Genomic DNA, 18,624 nt, shown 5'->3' with positions numbered 1-18,624 from the left:
AGGAGGCCCTACACTTACCTATAGGAAGGAATCTGTGAGAGATCTCACCTTGACTCACAGGCATTGTGCTTGTTCTGCGTGGCAAGTGAAATGGGGCAATAGAAGGGAATCGGCAATCACTTTTTTTTTTTAAGTGTGTGTGTGTTGGGGGGGTACATAGTATGTGTGTGGGTACATAGTATATGTGTATATCGGGTGCATGGGATGTTTTGACACAGGCATGCAATGTGAACTAAGCACATCATGGAGAACGGAATAGCCATCATATCACTGTTTTCCCCACACCACTCCTTGAATAGCGTATATTTCTTACAGCACATTTATTAGACCTATTTCACCTCTTCCCTCAGACCGCGCATAACCTCTTAAGAAACATTCTATTTGCAAAATAGCTACCATTGGCCACACTTAGACATAATGTTCATAGAACATCAGTTGTGCTGGGCTCTTGTCCGTAAGTTCAAAATGTAGATCAAGTTCAACTACGAATTTAAATTTCTAGGGAGCATAATGGGCAACTTGTACCTAACTCGTGGGTCTCAGCTTCCAAGATATTCATTCATTTATTTATTAACTTTCATTCATTCATTCAACACTGGCCAAGTGTGTGCTTGGGCCAGGACCTGAAATAGGTTCAGGGGACACAGACAGGAACAAGACTCGGTCTCTGCCCCTAAAGAGTTCAGTCAATTTTGTAATCAAAGGGACATCAATCCTTTAACAGAAAAAATAGAGCTTTCCTCTGCTGTGTTGGCTTGAAGTGACTAAGAGCTGCTGGAACATTCCATCAAGTGGGAAGCCTCCTGACCTCACTGAGTACCTTAATCACCAGGCCCTCCTAGGGTGACTCCAGTTTGTTTTTGGTAATTATCTCTTGTCTTCTGTGAGAAACCTGACGCCAGCCCTCCCTGGTTCTCCAGTGGCAACAGCAGCATAGGCAGGTGCAGTCCTGCAGTGAGATCGCAGTCAGCCCCAGTAGGAGGGGCTGAGCAGGATTTGGTGTGGCCAGCATTTGGAGAAGGTGCCTCCAGGGCTTTCTGAGTACCTTTAGGAGGAGAGTGTCTGGGTAAAATAATTTCTATCTGCCTTATACTCCATTAGTTTTGTTTCTCCTCTGAAATTCAGCTGTAATCCTGAAAAACATTTCCATCTTAGAATGCGTGCATTTTTGTTGTGCAAGTGGCCCCTGTTTATTCAGCAGCATCAGTGATTTGGCTTATACAAAGAGATTTGTTGTTTGGACTCTTGGATTGTTTGGGAAACATTCTGCTCTTACTCTAGATGGATATCCATGCTCTCCCAGTTTAGATCCTACGGTGCCAAGCCAGGAGAGATGGCCATGGGGCTGCCAGAGACCAGCCTCGTGTCAGGACCCTGGCTCCTCCCCAGTCCACTGCCATTAAGCCATGGTCCTGGCAGATCCCTCTTTGCCTTAGAAAACCCTTAGAGCATCCAGAGTCCTGCCCCCAGCCCCATGGATGGATTGTCCATGACATGGGGTGTGGCTCCCAAGCAGCAAAAATCAGCCTTCTGGTTATAACCGTAGTCAGCAATCAAGTGGAATCTCAAGGCTGTCACTTGTCATCATGGATGCCTAAGAAGAACCTGGGAATGCTGTTCTTAATCAAATAGGAGAAAAGACATCAAGCATTCTCTTTCATTGTTCCCGTCCATCTCCATTAGCCGAATCTTTTGACAGCTCTGCTAGGACATTTGCACCTTGACTGATGCACTTCTGGGGTGAATAAGCAGAGCCAGCTTGTCCCCACATCTCGTTGTAACAGAAGAGGCTGGTCTGAGCCAGAGGCACCTCTTGATGGGATTCTCTCTGCACCTTCCCCCAGCTTGTATATACAAAGTGAACCCCATCAGAGATGAGGGTCCCACATTCTTATAAAGTCTGGTAGACAACAAGGGGCTGGAGGAAGAACTCAGAGGACCCCCCTAATATCCCCCTAGGTACAAGCTTTGTCATGACTGACAACACCAAGGCACAAGCCCACCCTGAAATGTCACGCTTTTGCTCTGTTCTCCTCTACCCAGCGCCTTCCCTTCTCTTCACAGATCTCCAGGACTTCAAGATAGATGTGCAGCACGTGATTGAAGTGGATGAGGGAAACACAGCAGTCATTGCCTGCCACCTGCCTGAGAGCCACCCCAAAGCCCAGGTCCGGTACAGCGTCAAACAAGAGTGGCTGGAGGCCTCCAGAGGTGAGTGGGCAGGAGAGGCCAAGGCTGAGGCCAGAAGGGGAGCTGGCCTCCTCTGACCACTCAGTGCTCAACAAAGCTAGGGCAATCGCCTCCTCAGCATGCCAGCAGCCCTGTCCTCATGCTGGCCAGCTGTCGCCTCCCCTTTTTTTTTTTTTTCTTTTAAGAGACAGGGTCTTGTTCTGTTACCCAAGCTGCAGTGCAGTGGCACAATCAGAGCTGACAGCAGCCTCCATCATCAGGGCTCAAGAGATCCTCCTTCCTCAGCCTCCTGAGTAGCTAGGACTGCAGGCACACATTACCATGCTTGGCTAACTTATTTTTTATTTGTTATAGAGACAGAGTCTTGCTCTGTTGCCCAGGCTGGTCTAGAACTCCTGAGCTCAAGCAATCCTCCCACCTCTGGCTGGAATTACAGGCTTGAGCCACCATGCTTGGCCATGTCTTCTCTCTTGATATTTAGTCCTGTAGGGTCCCAAAGCAGGTGGCTTCCATTATGGAAGTCCTCTGTCTTAGCATGAGGAATTTCTTTATCCTTGCAGGCTCCAGATGTTCCTGAGATGCTGCTGTTCCATCCAGGCTCTCAGCACACACAGGGCTCTGGATGCTGCCTGTGGGAGCTTTGTGCCTTCAGGCACACACAGGAAGGCTGCCTGATAAGAGGCATTCACGGAGCCCCAGGGTTCCCTGGCAGGAGGTGGAGCTCTTCCCCATGCAGCAGAGAGCAATCTTTGTAGTGGACTTCATTTTTCCCTCTCCCCGTTTGCCTGGCCAACAGAGTGAGACCTTGTCTCAAAAAAAAAAAAAAAAAAAAAAGTATACCTTTAAAAACAGTCTGTCAATTTTAAGATATTTTTATTAACTCTTTCTGGTTATGCAAGGAATATATGTTCATTATAGAAAACTTAGAAAATACAGAAAACTGTTTTCAAAAGGGTGAAACCCCTAATCCAGCCACTCAGAACTAACTGGAGACTAGGGAAGAAGAGCATTAATCCCTACTGTCCCCAGCAGAAGGTTGTCAGCAGCCTCTGGGAGAAGCCTGCCCGCCCCATCAGGCCAAGGGTTTCTCCCACTCCATCTGGCCCTTGCTAAGCACCTCATACCTGGGTGGCCCAGCAGCAGGCAGGCACCAGGCTTGGCAACAGCACAGCTCCCAGGAGGGCCACCAGAGCAAAGCTCCGCGCTGACAGCCATAGCTTTGCCTGCCAGGAAGCCAAATGCCACCCTAGTTGCTGGGGTGTCCAGGAGCTATGAATCTGCCTCCTGGCTACAGAACCTGAACACCCCTGGAGGCCCATGCCATGGCACCCCTGGACCAGGAGCAGACAGAGCCACAGTCCCCTGATGCAGAAGAAAGGATTTCAGTGGCATTCATGGGGAGGGCGGGGTCGGGAGTCAGAATATTCCTCTCCAAGTGGCAGAGATACAATAATGAGGCGATGCTGAGTGATGGCTATGACTGATGGGAAGATTTGCCAGTCATTTGGGAAGGGAAAATGATGGGAAGTTCCAAAGTCAATTTCCTCCTTCCTGGAGGCTTGCAGAAATGATGATCTCATCTCCCATGTGTGCAGCCTGGGCCTCGAAATCCTTACAATGGCTCTGAGGCCGCCTTTTTTTTTTTTTTTTTTTTTTTACAAATGAGGAAACTGGATCAGAGAGGTTAAATAACTTACCCAAGATCACACAGTTAATACTTGGCAGATCCAGAGCATGAGACCATGGCTGATTCTAAATCCTGCCTTCTTTCCAGCCACCCCAGCTCCCCTGAAAGTATAAAATGCTCTTCCATAGACCTATGCACTAACTTGGGGCAGTTAGTCAACCAGCCTGTTAGCTGGTTGGTCAGTTACTTTTTCTCTCTGGCATTCTGTCCCGCTTGGTGCAAGGTTTTATGGGAAGAAGGCATCTTAGGCTTGGGCTTATGAGGACCCAGGTGGACATCAGCTCCTAGTGCCTGCCCGGCCTGCCCCCTTCTTCCATGCTCCTCTCCTTTGTGGAAGCTGCAGAGTGCAGCATTCTGGACCCAAACTCATCCCATCTTCCCCTGGCCTTGCCCTTTCCACAGATAACTACCTGATCATGCCCTCGGGGAACCTCCAGATTGTGAATGCCAGCCAGGAGGACGAGGGCATGTACAAGTGTGCGGCCTACAACCCAGTGACCCAGGAAGTGAAAACCTCCGGCTCCAGCGACAGGCTGCGTGTGCGCCGTAAGGCCCGGGCCCACCTGCTGTGGGACAGGGGGCATCATCGATGGGCTCGCAGAGATGGGAAGGGAGGTAGATACCTGGAGGTGCCACATCCCAGCTGCAGTTCTGTGTGCACTGGCTTTGGCCAGGGGGAACCCGTGGGACTCAACCAGGTGTTCTCTCCCCTCTGGCCAGCTTCGGGGCCAGCCTCTGACAGCACACAGCCCTTGGGCTGGCTCTGGCAACTGACTGTGCCTGCTGCCACACCTGCCTGTTAGGAGGTTTCCTTCACTGTTACTTTGCAATTGGGATGGGTCAGAATGTGTGTGCTGGGGCAGGATGGTAGGCCTTGTCTCAAGCTCAGCAGTGGACACAGCCTAGAACAGACGCCCACGTGGGAGGCCTTCAGGCTGCCTTTCTGCCCTACATGAGGTTCCTGGCCCTGCACTGTCTGCACTGATGAGATGTGCCCAGCACTGCCCTCTGGTGAGCGTCCAGGAGGCTCAGGTGCTGTCAATGCACAGGAAAACAGCAGCTACCTTTCCATGCACTTGTCTGGAGTCCCTGCCCATTCAGAGGAGTGACATCTTACACGGAGTTAGAGTTGGCACAGAGATGGAATCACTGTGAAGCTGAAGAAGCTAAATCCCATGGTCCTTCACTCACCAGCAGAGGCCTCTCAAGGGCCTAATTTTCTATCATTTTCCATTCTTTTTGGGGACTCTGAAATTGTATAAATTTCAGGTGTTAGAAAACCTGGGTCTGCCCCTGGTCAGCATATAAGGCAGAATTGGTCCCCGTGCTCCTCGAAGGTCGCTGAGGAACAGCACACACTGGAGAGTAGACGTGCCTTTCATTGAGTTCTGTGCAGTTTGTTCCCAGTGTTGAGAAAAGATCACAGCTTCCCCAGCTGTGCGCCTGGATTAGTACATAGGTGATTTGCATTTGGGGACCTTGCAATATGAGAAATGCATGTGTTTAAACAGTAGATTCCATTCAGCTCAGTGGGAGGCCAGCTCCGAGATGCTCACTGTGAGAGACACTTGGGCCTCAGAACCGTAGGGTGGGGCTGGAGGCATGGCAGATTCTTGTTTCCCATCTCATCTTCAGCCTCACAGTGCACTTACTGAGTGCAAGCAGGAAGAAACATCTGTGCCATTTAAATAGCCTCTCCTCCCCCTCAGCTTTCTCTCTTTGCCAACACTCATAGTTAACTGTGCATATGTTGTGTTGATGCTGCTGTTCTTCTGTGTTATCTCATTTCTTATTCATAACAGCTCCCTGTAGAAGAAGCCCTTCTTTCTGATAAGGACACCAAGTCCCAGGGGAATTCTGTAGCATGCCCCACTCTACATAGGTCAAAAGACCTGGAATGCCTGTTTGATCCCATCTCCACGCTCTCTGGGCCTGCCTCCTGGGGATGCTGTACAGGACGTCCTGGTCCACATGCCTCTGTCCTTGCCCTCCTTGCCCCTCCAGGCTCCACTGCCGAGGCTGCCCGCATCATCTACCCACCAGAAGCCCAAACCATCATCGTCACCAAAGGCCAGAGTCTCATTCTTGAGTGTGTAGCCAGTGGAATCCCACCCCCACGAGTCACCTGGGCCAAGGATGGGTCCAGTGTCACTGGCTACAACAAGACACGCTTCCTGCTGAGCAACCTCCTCATCGACACCACCAGCGAGGAGGACTCGGGCACCTACCGCTGCATGGCGGACAATGGGGTGGGGCAGCCTGGGGCAGCAGTCATCCTCTACAACGTCCAGGTGTTCGGTGAGTGTCTGCTGTGGACTCTCTTCTCCTTGGCCTTCTTTCTCTCTGGTCTGGGCAGCCTTTCTAGAAACATAACGCAGGCTCACAGAGGGTTATGTGAAAGGCCACATGCTGAGGGAGTAACAGAAGCAGGGCTGAAGAGTCAGGGCTCCTCGTATCCCAGAGTCAGGGCACGCAGTCCTGGGGCCCTCCTGTTGTGACTCTGATGGTGGAGGCATCAGACCTCTCCTTGCCTCTATTCTGCCCGTTAGGAAAAAGCAACAGCCAAAGGGCAGGGGAGCCGCTCCTAACTGCGTCCCTCCCAGCCCATCTGGCCCTGGGACAGGCAGACACAGCCCTTCTCACCCTGCTCTGGTTTCCTGGCAGAACCCCCTGAGGTCACCATGGAGCTGTCCCAGCTGGTCATCCCCTGGGGACAGAGTGCCAAGCTCACCTGTGAGGTGCGCGGGAACCCCCCGCCCTCTGTGCTGTGGCTGAGGAATGCTGTGCCCCTGATCTCCAGCCAGCGCCTCCGGCTCTCCCGCAGGGCCCTGCGTGTGCTCAGCATGGGGCCTGAGGATGAAGGTGTCTACCAGTGCATGGCCGAGAACGAAGTCGGGAGCGCCCACGCTGTGGTCCAGCTGCGGACCTCCAGGCCAAGTGAGTGCAGCCCAGGGGTCTGAGATTCCAGGTGAAGATTCACTGAATCCTTTTCTCAAATGAAATCTAATTTGGAACCCCAGTATATAAGATAGAGAAAAGTAGCTTATAGTTGTAAGCTCAAATTCATATAAACTTAATAAATCAGAAGTGCAGATTTTCACTAATGAAAACCCATTTAATTGTTGTATTAAAAAATAAGTTTCCATGGAACCCAGTTTGACAACCACCGCTCTAGTGCTTTGGTAAAGAAAAGTCAGTCTGTCCTTCTCAGCAAGCTTCATTCCGGTTAGGGCCTGTACCAGCTGGGCAGTGACCTGCTCAGCCTTGGGAGAGGTAATGTGGGGGATGCAGAGCAATGCGGCAAAGACCCTGCCGTCAGGAACTGCCTATGGAGACGAAACTTACCAGGGAGACAACTTGAGAAAAATGCAGCAATCAATACAGTACAGTGCTAAGTCAGCTTTATGGGGCGCCCATGTCCTGTGGTGGGGAAGGTCAGGTAGAGGAGAGAAGGTGCTGGCAGATCCTGTGGAAACCTGAAGGAAGTACCGCCCCTCCTGGCCTCGCAGACTCTCAGGGGAGATTCCAAGTTGGGTTCATGTCTCACGTTCCCAGTAGGAAAAGGCCCACATGGTGCCGTGGTGTTAAGATCCCAGCATGAAGGCACAGCCCCATCCCCAGCCTAGGCCAAGAAGGAAGGTGCAGGGTTCCTGGGCCTCGGGAGCAAATTGAGTTAGTTCGCTGGAGATGCACTTCACACGGACTCGGGAGAACAGCAGGCCACAGAGATGTTTGCTTACCATGCCCAAGCCACCCTTGAGCCCCTGGCAAGGCAGGCCAGGCTGCCTTTCCTTCCGGCAGGACAGAGACACAGGCGCTGTCTTCCACAGAGCCTGGCTGGGCAGCACAGAGTGGGTGGTGGTCAGGCTGATGGTTTTCTCCCCAGGAACAACAGCTCAGCAGGTAAACCAGGGGACTCACGTTTCCTTCTCCTTCCTGTCGGTCCTCCAGGCACAACCCCAAGGCTATGGCAGGATGCTGAGCCGGCCCCTGGCACGCCTCCTGCACGGCCCTCCAGTCCTGGCAGCCCTGAGCAGATGCAGAGAGGGCAACCGGCGCTCCCCGGACCCTCGACGTCAGTGCGGCCTGCTTCCCCGCAGTGTCCAGGAGAAAACGGGCAGAGGGCTCCTGCCGAGGCCCCCATCATCCTCAGCTCGCCCCGCACCTCCAAGACTGACTCCTATGAACTGGTGTGGCGGCCTCGGCATGAGGGCGGTGGCCGGGCGCCGATCCTCTACTATGTGGTGAAACACCGCAAGGTATGGCCCTGGTGTGGCGCTGCTGCCTCCCCTGCGTAGCCCTCCCTGCAAGGCTGAGCAGAGTCACTGCCTCCTGGCTATCTCCCCTTGAGCTCCTGAAGCCTGAACCAGTAATCCCCACCTCTAATCAGGCCCTTCTGTCTCCTCCAATGTCCATCTGTGCCACCTCCCAGGAGGCTGGTTGTGAGATGGGCGCGTGGGACCCTAGAAGGCCCAGGAAAAAGCCTTGTGCCTGCATGCAGTACTAAGCCCTGTGCACTCATTTCTCAGAAGCTCACACAAGCTTCTAGTCCCTGAGGAGACAGTGAACAGTCTCCCTGGTAACCATGACCCTCCCCCCTGCTTTCCTCTGCCATTTGTTATTACATTTCATTTTTTCACAAAAGTTAAGCTGTGCTGGGTACATACCTGCAGGAACCCTGGCATGGTAAGCCAGCTGTAACGCCAGGAAAACAAATATTTGTGGACAAGTGTTTTCTTTGTAGGCTCTAAAATACCCTCTCTGTTCTCAGAATCCGTCAGGGCTGGGGCTTGACAAGCAGGCATTTGAGCTCAAAGCACATCATGTTGTTCAGACCTCAGCTATTTCTCCTTGACAGAAGAAGTCTGTCCAGGTGAATGTTTCAGGAGCTGTCAGGGAGGGAATATCTGGCTCTGATAGGATGCGGGGCAGAGCCCAGCCCGGCCGGTGCTCCTGGACACTGTGTGCTGTGAGGCAGGGAAGGGTCCCTAGGCCACCACTCTCTCTCAAGGTTGTGCTCTTACCTGCTCTTACCCTGCAGGGATGAGGACATGAAATTCCCCGCAACAAAATGTCCTTGAAAATGTTTCTGTTCACTCCAAGTATATGCCATTTTCTTTCTAAGTCCATTTGATAGTAGAAAACTATTATTCTTAAATGGATTTTTAAAAATTATATTTGATATACATGCTGAATTTTATTATGCATTGATATTACTTTTGCTTATAAAAGTGCTATGTGCACCTGATGGAAAACATATGAATGTAGAGTTCAAAATATTTATCCACTCCTCCCCACCTCCAAAAACAAGCAAGCAAGAAAACACAACCCACCCTGCACAGTGGAGTGCACTAGCTGCACAGAAGCCCTTTCCCTACCTTGGAGCCCTGGCCCCTGACTGCTTCTATTCTGTTCTTTTCCCTTACATCCTCTCCTAGAAGATCTTGGGTCACAACAAGCCGACAGAGACCCTGGGGTTGTCAGAAAGACACCTAAGGCAGAGCATACTCACGCCCCCTCTGCTGCCTCCCTAGAGGCAGGGGGATGGCGGGGAGCAGTCTCATTAGTCCTCCACCTGCTGGCCCCTTCATGGGCAGCCAACAGATCGGGTGAATGAGTTTTTAACAAAAAGCAGCATTGTTCACATGTTACAGGACAGGACTGCTCCTAATCCTATTTCCCCATGTAACTGGACACCTCGATCTCAGAGTTGTAGACAAAGATCAGGGCAGGCCAAACGCCCATGGTTCCCAGGAGACAAAACCCAGTGTGAGAGCAAGAATAATATTTTTCAGGCCAATAGGTGGCCATGAAGCAGCCTCGGACAAGAGGCTGACTGGCAAAGGCCGTGCCGTGGTGATCCGGAAATGCCAGGCTCAGGCTGCATTCACCCTCTCAGTGTGTGTGACAGTGACTAATTACCCTTCTATTTCTTATTTTCATTTCTGGGCCCAGTGGAAGTGTGAGGCCAGCGCTGGGGGAGGGCAGGGGTGCCTGGGGTGCAGGGGAAGTGAGAGTCCAGACAGGCCCCTGCTGCGTCTGGCTTCTCTCAGGCTCCAGCCTGGGGGCTCTTCAGCCTCGGGTTGCCAAGGCAGAAGTTCTGGCTTGAAAGCAGTTTTTCTTACAGAACTAACCAGTCTTAAAGATCACCCAGGAAAGAATTTGAAATCAAAAGTCAGCATTTGGGCTGTTTTTTCATTCCCCTTCTCTTGCTGGGGATTGGGAACCATTCAGCTAATTTTCACTATTTCACATGCGCGAAGCAAGTTTCATTTCCTGGTGCATCTGCAGACCCTGGGCTACTGTGTTTGGGTTTCCAGCACCACTGGGGAGTCTCAGTTTGTAAAAACTTCTTCTCCCCTTGGAACAAATTCTGGAAGCCAGACAATGAGCCCAGACCATTCCTGTGCCTTGAATGGTAGGTTTTGTTCGACTTTGGAATATTCTGCTCAGGGAAAAGAGCTTTTCATTCCAGCTGTTTTCTTCCTTCAGCAAACCACAACTTCAGGTTCCAGCAGGCTCTCTGGGATGTACAGAGTTGGCAGTAAAGTCCTTTGTCCCGAAAGCTGGGGGGGGGCAGGGCAGGGGGGCTGAAATGAGCAGCCTCTGAGCATCAACTGTTGGTGAGCCTGGAGCTCCCTTACTTTTTCCTTTAAAGAGCTAGGAATTTGCAGCTATTAATTGTGACCATCATAGTCACAGTTCATCCACAGTTTGTAAGTTCTGAGCAACGACTGGAGGAAGGAGCAGAAACAAAGAGGATTGAAATGATAGAAACCGCACTGGGCCACGGATGTGGGGAGGGGCCTACAGGGGCCAGGCATTTGCTGGGAACCTACTGTACACCAAGCTCACTGAGGGACACTTTACACGAGTTCTCTCATTTAATCTTCAGAATAACCTGAGAGATTTTATTTGCCTTGTTGGTGAAGTGCAAAGCTTAAGGGTCAGAGAATTAGGAAACTTGCTCTGAGTTATACAACTGGGATTTGAACCCAGGACTTTGGATCCCAGACTCTTCTTCCTGGGATAGGGTGCAGTGCTCTTTGGAGTCAAGTCATAGTTTCTGTGCTCACCAGCCATGTGGCCTAGAGCAATTGCTCATTTCTCTAAACTTTAGCCTCATTATTTGTGAAGTGGGACAATATTAACACCAATCACTTGGGCTATTTTGAGGAAAAGGAAGTAGCCCAGGTTGCCCTCCGTTGCCCAGGTTGGTGTCCTATAGCCAGGGACAGGGGACAGTCTGAGTCTGTGCCTCCCGAGTACAGTTGTGTGCCAAATTATTCTTTAGAAACAATTTTTACCTTTTTTTTTTTTTTTGAGACAGAGACTTGCTCTGTTGCCCAGGCTGGAGTGCAGTGGTGCGATGTCAGCTCACTGCAACCACTGCCTGTAAACTGCTTAGTTCCCGCCTAGCACCAAGTAAGCGATGGCAACAAATGTTGCTGTTTCAATGGCTGCTGGTACTTTCACTGTCTTTCTCATCATTGTGTCTCATTAGCATATAAACAGGGAACTGCATTTAGTTTACATACAGAAGGAGAAAGAAAGCAAAACGTGGAGATTCTTTGAAATACAGGGAGAGAAGGTCTTTGGAGGCGTTCTCAGCAATATCAGTCAGGCTGACTTCCCTACTGAGGTTTCTTTGATGAGATCATTAGACGAGGGATCAGGAAAACTGACTTGACTGTCCCAGAGAGGTTGGTGTCCTATAGCTAGGGACGGGACAGTCTGAGTCTGTGCCACCCCCAATTCCAGCCTGGCCCATCGTCCTCCTCCTCTTCCTGCCCTCTTGGGCTCAGTGCTGCTTTCCTTGCAAACCACAACCCACTCGTCGCCCGAGGCTGAGATGCCGGTCCTTACACCAGCTACCTTCTCCAGCAGGTCACAAACTCCTCTGATGACTGGACCATCTCTGGCATTCCAGCCAACCAGCACCACCTGACCCTCAGCAAACTTGACCCCGGGAGCTTGTATGAAGTGGAGATGGCAGCTTACAACTGTGCAGGCAAGGGCCAGACAGCCATGGTCACCTTCCGAACTGGTGAGAGTCAAACACTGCCCTTTGCTTGGGGTTTCCATGGGTCTAAGCAAGTTCTACCAGCCCAGGTCAGAATCCCTGCTCACCTTGCCCCAGCTGTTCACCTCGAACTTTATCTGCCCTTCCGGCTACCGCCCCCTTGTGGTTTGTGTGTCACACTGCGGTCCCAGCTCTCATTAGGACAGTTGCCAGCTGGCCTCTCCGGTGCCCGGTGCCCCTTCGTTCCTCTCACACAGGGGCCAGCAGCAGTACCACAACACAGCCAGGCTCGCCAAGGCTCAGCCCACACCCTCAGGGCCCAGGATGCTTATTTGCCTCACTTCATCATGCTCCTCAGCAGAGTCTCAGGCAAAAAGGACTCTGTGGGAGGGAGATCTAATGCCTGCTTCTTCCCTTGCTGACTGCAACCCATTTCCACCCAGGACGGCGGCCCAAACCTGAGATCGTGGCCAGCAAGGAGCAGCAGATCCAGAGAGACGACCCTGGAGCCAGCCCCCAGAGCAGCAGCCAGTTGGATCATGGCCGCCTCTCCCGTAAGCCCCGAGCAGCAGGGACTGGGACATGCAGGCAGGACTGGAACTGCCTCAGAGGGCCTGTTCTCAAGGCCGAATGGGGTCTTGCTTCTGTAGGTCCAGGATTTTTATGACATTTTCTTGGCATCTCCCAGTTAACCACAATGAGGAAATGTAGTTTGTAGCTTTTTAAATAAAAGGTTGGCATTGATGCTGGGATTGCTGACCGGGTGCATCTAGAGAGCAGCAGTGCCCCTTCAGCCTTCACACTCTGGCTTTTGCAGAAGGCAGGCATAAGGGGTCTTAGTCAAAGGCTTCCCCCAGCAGAGGGCGGCCCAGGCAGCCATGGGGAGGTCCGATGCAAACACCAGTGGATGGAGAGCTGTGGGGAAGAGCAGGCCAGGCCCAGTGGGCAGACAGCCTCATCCCACCCTGCTTCCTTCCTCACCGAGTACGATCTTTCCCAGCCCCAGAAGCTCCCGACAGGCCCACCATCTCCATGGCCTCTGAGACCTCCGTGTATGTGACCTGGATCCCCCGTGGCAATGGTGGGTTCCCAATCCAGTCCTTCCGTGTGGAGTACAAGAAGCTAAAGAAAGTGGGAGATTGGATTCTGGCCACCAGCGCGATCCCCCCTTCGCGGCTCTCCGTGGAGATCACAGGCCTAGAGAAAGGTAGGGGCCTGGCCACTCAGCGGCCTGATTCCCCGGCTGGCCCTGACTGCCTGGAGGAGGATGACGAGCCTGGGATCCCCTTTTCTGGGCCCAGGCCTTCACCCTCCGGCATGCCCAGGTGCTGCTGCCTGTGGTGTTCACCACAGTCCTACAAGCCCTCCGCCTCCCTCTCTCCAGAGGAGCATCTAGAGCCGTCTCCCTCGAAGCTCCGCTCTGACAAGGGCGGGCATTCTTGTGAGGCCTTTGAGAACTTGCTTTTGGGAAGGGCTGCCCAGAAGACCCCTCCAGGTCCTGGGCCTTGAAAGGCTGTGGGAGAATCAGACGGTGTTTCCCAGCTCCTGAGTTCCGTGAGTGTCCCTCTCACCAGGCACCTCCTATAAGTTCCGAGTCCGGGCTCTGAACATGCTGGGGGAGAGTGAGCCTAGCGCCCCTTCTCGGCCCTACGTGGTGTCGGGCTACAGCGGCCGCGTGTACGAGAGGCCCGTGGCGGGTCCTTACATCACCTTCACGGACGCCGTCAATGAGACCACCATCATGCTCAAGTGGATGGTAAGCGGGCCTGGCCTCGTTCTGAGCGGAAGATGGCCTACCCCAAACGCCCTTCCCTGTGAACCTGGGGATCAGACTCCCCTGAACAGGGCACCCGAAAGCCTTATCAGTGGAATTTGGAAGGCTCTTAGTGGCTGGAGCTGCTCTATAGTCTCCTGTTGATTCTGGTGCCTTGACCTGGTAGACCTCACCCTCCTTCCTCCCCTTCCCCTGACACCACAGGGGATCCCAACACAATCGTTCAGGTCCCCTTCTCAGCCATAGGGGTCCCTCACATGTCCAGGGGGGTCAGAAGCAATTGAAGTCTTTGGAGAAATGGCAATTTGTTTCTTCTCTTCAAAAGTTTAGGGACCTCCAGGCTAAATAAAATAATGAGTAATTTCCTTCACAGCATTTTTCAGAGAACCTCAGGGATATAGCATTAGAAGTCTTTGTCAGGGGCCCCCAGTGAAATTCAGACTCCGGGCTGGGGTAGAACTTTCATACACCAGTGGTTTTGCTTTGATGTTTTCTCTGCCCATTGTCAACGTGTTTTTTCTCCATTTCCTATAGTACATCCCAGCAAGCAACAACAACACCCCAATCCATGGCTTTTATATCTATTACCGACCCACAGACAGTGACAACGATAGTGACTACAAGAAGGATATGGTGGAAGGTGAGAAACACTTCTGCGTTTAAGTTTCTGTGTGATTCAGTGTCCTCCGCTGGCATGGGGGACAAGGTATTGGTGAAATCTGGTGAAGCATAAACCCGTGCCTGAGCTCCATGTCACTGGCTGATTCATAATATCCTTGAAGCTGTCTATTTCATGAACCCACGTGATGATGGGACAACAGGAACATGGGTGGACACCTAGAACATCTCCTCCAGCGTTGTTCCACACATCACCCCTGTGCCAGTCAGTGGCATCCTCCCCCACACACTGCCCCAGCTGAGTCTGACTGTGAGACTGGGATCAAGAAAACCGTATACACATTGCCGTGCATGATTCTCTGACTCTGTTTCCCAGGGGACAGGTACTGGCACTCTATCAGCCACCTGCAGCCAGAGACCTCCTATGACATTAAAATGCAGTGCTTCAATGAAGGAGGGGAGAGCGAGTTCAGCAACGTGATGATCTGTGAGACCAAAGGTGATGCCCTTTGGGTTTTCTTTCCTGTCTTGGTGTTGCCAGCAAAGAAAGGCAAAGTCACCACTCCCTGTGCCATGGTGGTCTCTTTCCAGGAAGACTCTTTGTTTTCCAAGGACCCTCAGACTTTGTCACTTTTCACTCATTTGTCTGTGCCTAATACCAAATAGGCCATCATGACACTTTCAACGAACTTGGTAATTAACTCCTCCATGAACTCATGGGATAGATCTCTTTCTTAAGTTGGAAACTTCCTATAAATCTTTTATTCCTGCAGTGATATTTGGTGCTTACATTGGTTGGTTTATTTAACTGAACTACAATCCCATGAGATGGGAAAGGAAGTATCAGGAAGCTGTATACTTTCCACCAAGGCCATGCAGCCAGTTAGGGGTAGAGCACGCTTTGGGCCAGGATTGTCTAACTGCAAGCCCAGCCCCTTTCTATTACACTTAAAACATGTTAAACATAGTCACATAACAACTTGTTAATATTTGCACATTGGTCAGATGGGGAGACGGCATTATATCTCCATTTTGCAGATACTGAAAGTGAGATAAAGCAGTTGTATCGCAAAGAACATAATCAGGAGAAGATCACAAAGGAATAGGAATAGCGACAGAACAATACATTTTCCTGTCAAGGCAACAGCATTCTGTCTCCTGCTTCACTGACTTTGTCGCTCAGCATTTCCTGAGTGCCTCTGTGTCTCTCCCTGCCCTCTTCCATCATGTACACGGGAGGGAGGGCAGATCCATGCACAGCCCAGAATCCTGAATCACCTGGTGCAGGGAGTGCCCAGAGGAAGGAAGAGGCTTCCTAAAGCCTTCATACTGATCTTCTGGAAGGACCGAATTTAGGCCAGGGATGAGGAGGGAGTGGCCTGGGGGACGGGCCAAGCCTGGACATAGCTCCAGCACTGGGAAGGTGGTTATGGGAGCGAATGCCCAGGGAAGAGGCCACTGAGGATGCTGTGAGATGAGCTGTGAGGTAGGGGAGGGTCGCCAGTGGATTTCTCTGTTGAGATGGGTCACTGGTGACTGTGCAGGGAATGGGCTGAGGGTTGAGAACCGGGGCTGTAAAGTAAAGGTGAAGAGAAGGGATATGGGGGTGGAGGTGTGGGCGGGATCGGGGACGGCTTGCATGCCCGGGCTGGGAGAGAGTGAAAGGAGTTAAAAAACTTTAAGGTTTCCAGCTGGAAGTACTGCACAGGTGATGTTGCCACTTACTGAAATGGCAACAGCAAGAAGAGAAACAGATTTCATGGTAAAGCCACTTGGAGGCTTACTGAGTCTTGGATTCTTTGGAGACATTGAACTGAAGTGTCTGATAAGTAGGGCTCCTGCCCCAGGCAGGGGATCTGGATGGGGAGATTGGTTTGGGGGCCTTTAGGATCCAGGCGGAAGTCACGGGACTAGGTGAGAATATACGGAGTACAGACGGGGAGGAACCAGAAAGCCTCCCAGTGTCTGCGGAGGCAGATGGCACAGGGAGAGAAGGAGAGGTGTACAGAGCAGCAGAGCGGTGGGGACGTCAGGGGGCAGAGTCCAAAGCCAGGGGTGAAGACAGCCACTAGGGCCAGCAGGGTCAGATACACCTTGTAAAAGCAGAGCTGCAGTGAGCGCCGATGGCCTTGACTCCACTTCTGAACAGGCATCTCGCGTGTCCTGTGTGTCCTTGTGAGGCCCGGACGCCCGTCTCCCTGTCGGGATCCATGCCAATACCTAGTGCTTCATGTCTCAGTCCACCAGGAAGAACAACTTTGTGGGTAAATTCTCCCATCCCCAGTTCTTTTTCTGGCTTCCTGCATTTTAAATATTTTCTTCCATAAGTTCACCAGTTGTTCTTCCCAGAGGCACTACACCACTTCTGCCAGAAGGACCCAGTCCATAGCTCACAGATATCCAAGGCTCTGCTTTGAAATGTTAAGGTCAGGTCTTCGCCACAACCCCAGATTTCACATTAGATGCCAACTTCATGCTGAGTGTGGACACCATTCAAATAAGGGATTTTGAGGCTCTATCTTGTGAGTTTGACTCTATTTCCCACACCCATGGAATGGGGGTATATTTTTTTCTATTTGTTGTGAAGGAAATGTCGAAGAAATAGATACTGACTTGAGTTTTGTCCACAATTACAGCTCGGAAGTCTTCTGGCCAGCCTGGTCGACTGCCACCTCCAACTCTGGCCCCCCGACAGCCACCCCCTCCTGAAACCATAGAGCGACCTGTGGGCACTGGGGCCATGGTGGCTCGCTCCAGCGACCTGCCCTATCTGATTGTTGGGGTTGTCCTGGGCTCCATCGTTCTCATCATCGTCACCTTCATCCCCTTCTGCTTGTGGAGGGCCTGGTCCAAGCAAAGTGAGTGACGCTGTCAGTGGGAGGAGGCTGGGTGGGAAAGGGGGCCTCCCAGCCCACCAAGGCGGCCTCTTCCCAGGTCTGCGTCCATGGAAAGCTCAAGCCCAAGACCCTGAAGGTCTCCGAGGTCAGAGAACACCCCATGACTGGGCCTTCCCCGCAGCTCACAGACCTCAGCTCGGGGAGGAGGAAGGAGTGAAAGTTGGGCTGTCTCTGCACCTCTGGACCTCGGGACCTATGTGGTTCCATCTTCTTGGGTTTCCGAAGCTGCTCCCCTGACCTCACGTTCATACTTAGTCCATCCTGCCTCTTCGCTGGGCACCGAACTGCCTTCAGCTTTCCCCTTTATCCTGGAATCTGACTTACAGTCACTGATTTCTGCTTCAGATGGCAACACATCTGGTCAACTTGCCTCCTCTAAATATTGTTCCTTCTTTTCACTCACTGCCTCCTGTCCCCAAGCCGGGGACCCTGTAAATCCCCTTTTCTGCCAGAAAAAGAGTCCAGGTATTAGGCAGAAGTGGGCAACATAAAGAAGACTCTAAGGGAAAACGTTCTCCATCTGTTGGGCACTGTCAACTCCTTGCCTACGCCCTTCCACCTGTGTGGCCAGGAGTCTCCTGAGATGCTTGTGGGGCTTTTCCAAACCGTCCCAGGCTACCTCAGCCTAAGCACCTTTGTCTTTCTCTTCTTTCAGAACATACAACAGACCTGGGTTTTCCTCGAAGTGCCCTTCCACCCTCTGCCTGCCCATATACTATGGTGCCATTGGGAGGACTCCCAGGCCACCAGGCCAGTGGACAGCCCTACCTCAGTGCCATCAGTGGACGGGCCGGTGCCAACAGGATCCACGTGAATAGGGCCTGCCCCGTGGCTGCAGTGGGCCACCTGGGCATGAAGCCACAGCAGCACTGCCCAGGCGAGCTTCAGCAGGTAGCACACTCTTGGGTGTGGGTAGCAAGTATGGGACACTGAGGAAGGAGTGGCTGGGCTGCCAAGGGGGCCTCCTCCCTCCTAGGGCCTCAGCCTGGGCTGTTGGGCCAGGCTTTTTTTAGTCAGGAGCAGATGCTCCTGTTGATCAGTGAACACTGGAAAGTTACTTGGACTCCCCAGCATGGCCGTCTCATTAGTCTTCCTTTTGAGCAGCAGAATGACACAGGCAGCCTGCTGAGGCAGAACCTTCTTGGCAATGGATACGACCCCCAAAATCACCAGATCACCAGGTAACCAGGCCTCTCCCCTTTCCCTCCCAAGCCCCACAGCCCCACTTTCCCTTTAGCTCCTCAAATCCAAGGTCAGTCACTGAGAGCCAAGCAGTAGCACTGCACTCAGGGGTCCCCGCAGCTGACAACCATGCTCCTCTGAGCCGTTGCCCTAATGGGCAGTTGTTACATTTGCAGTTGCAATGCCCTTGCTGCCTGGGGGCATGGGTTGGTATCTCAGAATCCTCCCTCACTAGGCAGCTCAGAAGCACCCA

The 18,624-nt window shown here is 52.2% G+C and overlaps 1 protein-coding gene across 5 annotated transcripts in view; it reads left to right on the top strand.

The window, feature by feature from the left end:
- BOC (BOC cell adhesion associated, oncogene regulated) overlaps positions 1–18,624 on the top strand; it is a 76,455-nt gene that overhangs the window by 55,533 nt on the left and 2,298 nt on the right. For 2 of the 5 annotated variants that reach the window (XM_032299058.1, XM_032299059.1), the window contains exons 5-18: positions 2,065–2,211; positions 4,280–4,423; positions 5,882–6,175; positions 6,542–6,814; positions 7,829–8,136; positions 11,762–11,924; positions 12,344–12,454; positions 12,886–13,107; positions 13,475–13,656; positions 14,209–14,314; positions 14,669–14,791; positions 16,929–17,150; positions 17,845–18,080; positions 18,294–18,370. In XM_032299058.1, coding sequence (XP_032154949.1) covers positions 2,065–2,211; positions 4,280–4,423; positions 5,882–6,175; positions 6,542–6,814; positions 7,829–8,136; positions 11,762–11,924; positions 12,344–12,454; positions 12,886–13,107; positions 13,475–13,656; positions 14,209–14,314; positions 14,669–14,791; positions 16,929–17,150; positions 17,845–18,080; positions 18,294–18,370 — 2,608 coding nt within the window. The remainder of the gene's footprint in view (positions 1–2,064; positions 2,212–4,279; positions 4,424–5,881; positions 6,176–6,541; positions 6,815–7,828; positions 8,137–11,761; positions 11,925–12,343; positions 12,455–12,885; positions 13,108–13,474; positions 13,657–14,208; positions 14,315–14,668; positions 14,792–16,928; positions 17,151–17,844; positions 18,081–18,293; positions 18,371–18,624) is intronic. The other 3 variants (XM_032299062.1, XM_032299060.1, XM_032299061.1) reach the window with 3 other exon arrangements.

This window comes from Sapajus apella, unplaced genomic scaffold, assembly GCF_009761245.1.
Source record: "Sapajus apella isolate SASKATOON/1434 unplaced genomic scaffold, GSC_monkey_1.0 scaffold40, whole genome shotgun sequence".
Classification (NCBI taxonomy): domain Eukaryota; kingdom Metazoa; phylum Chordata; class Mammalia; order Primates; family Cebidae; genus Sapajus; species Sapajus apella.
The sequence above is the reverse complement of the archived record's forward strand: the minus strand, read 5'-3'. Positions and strand labels throughout refer to the sequence as shown.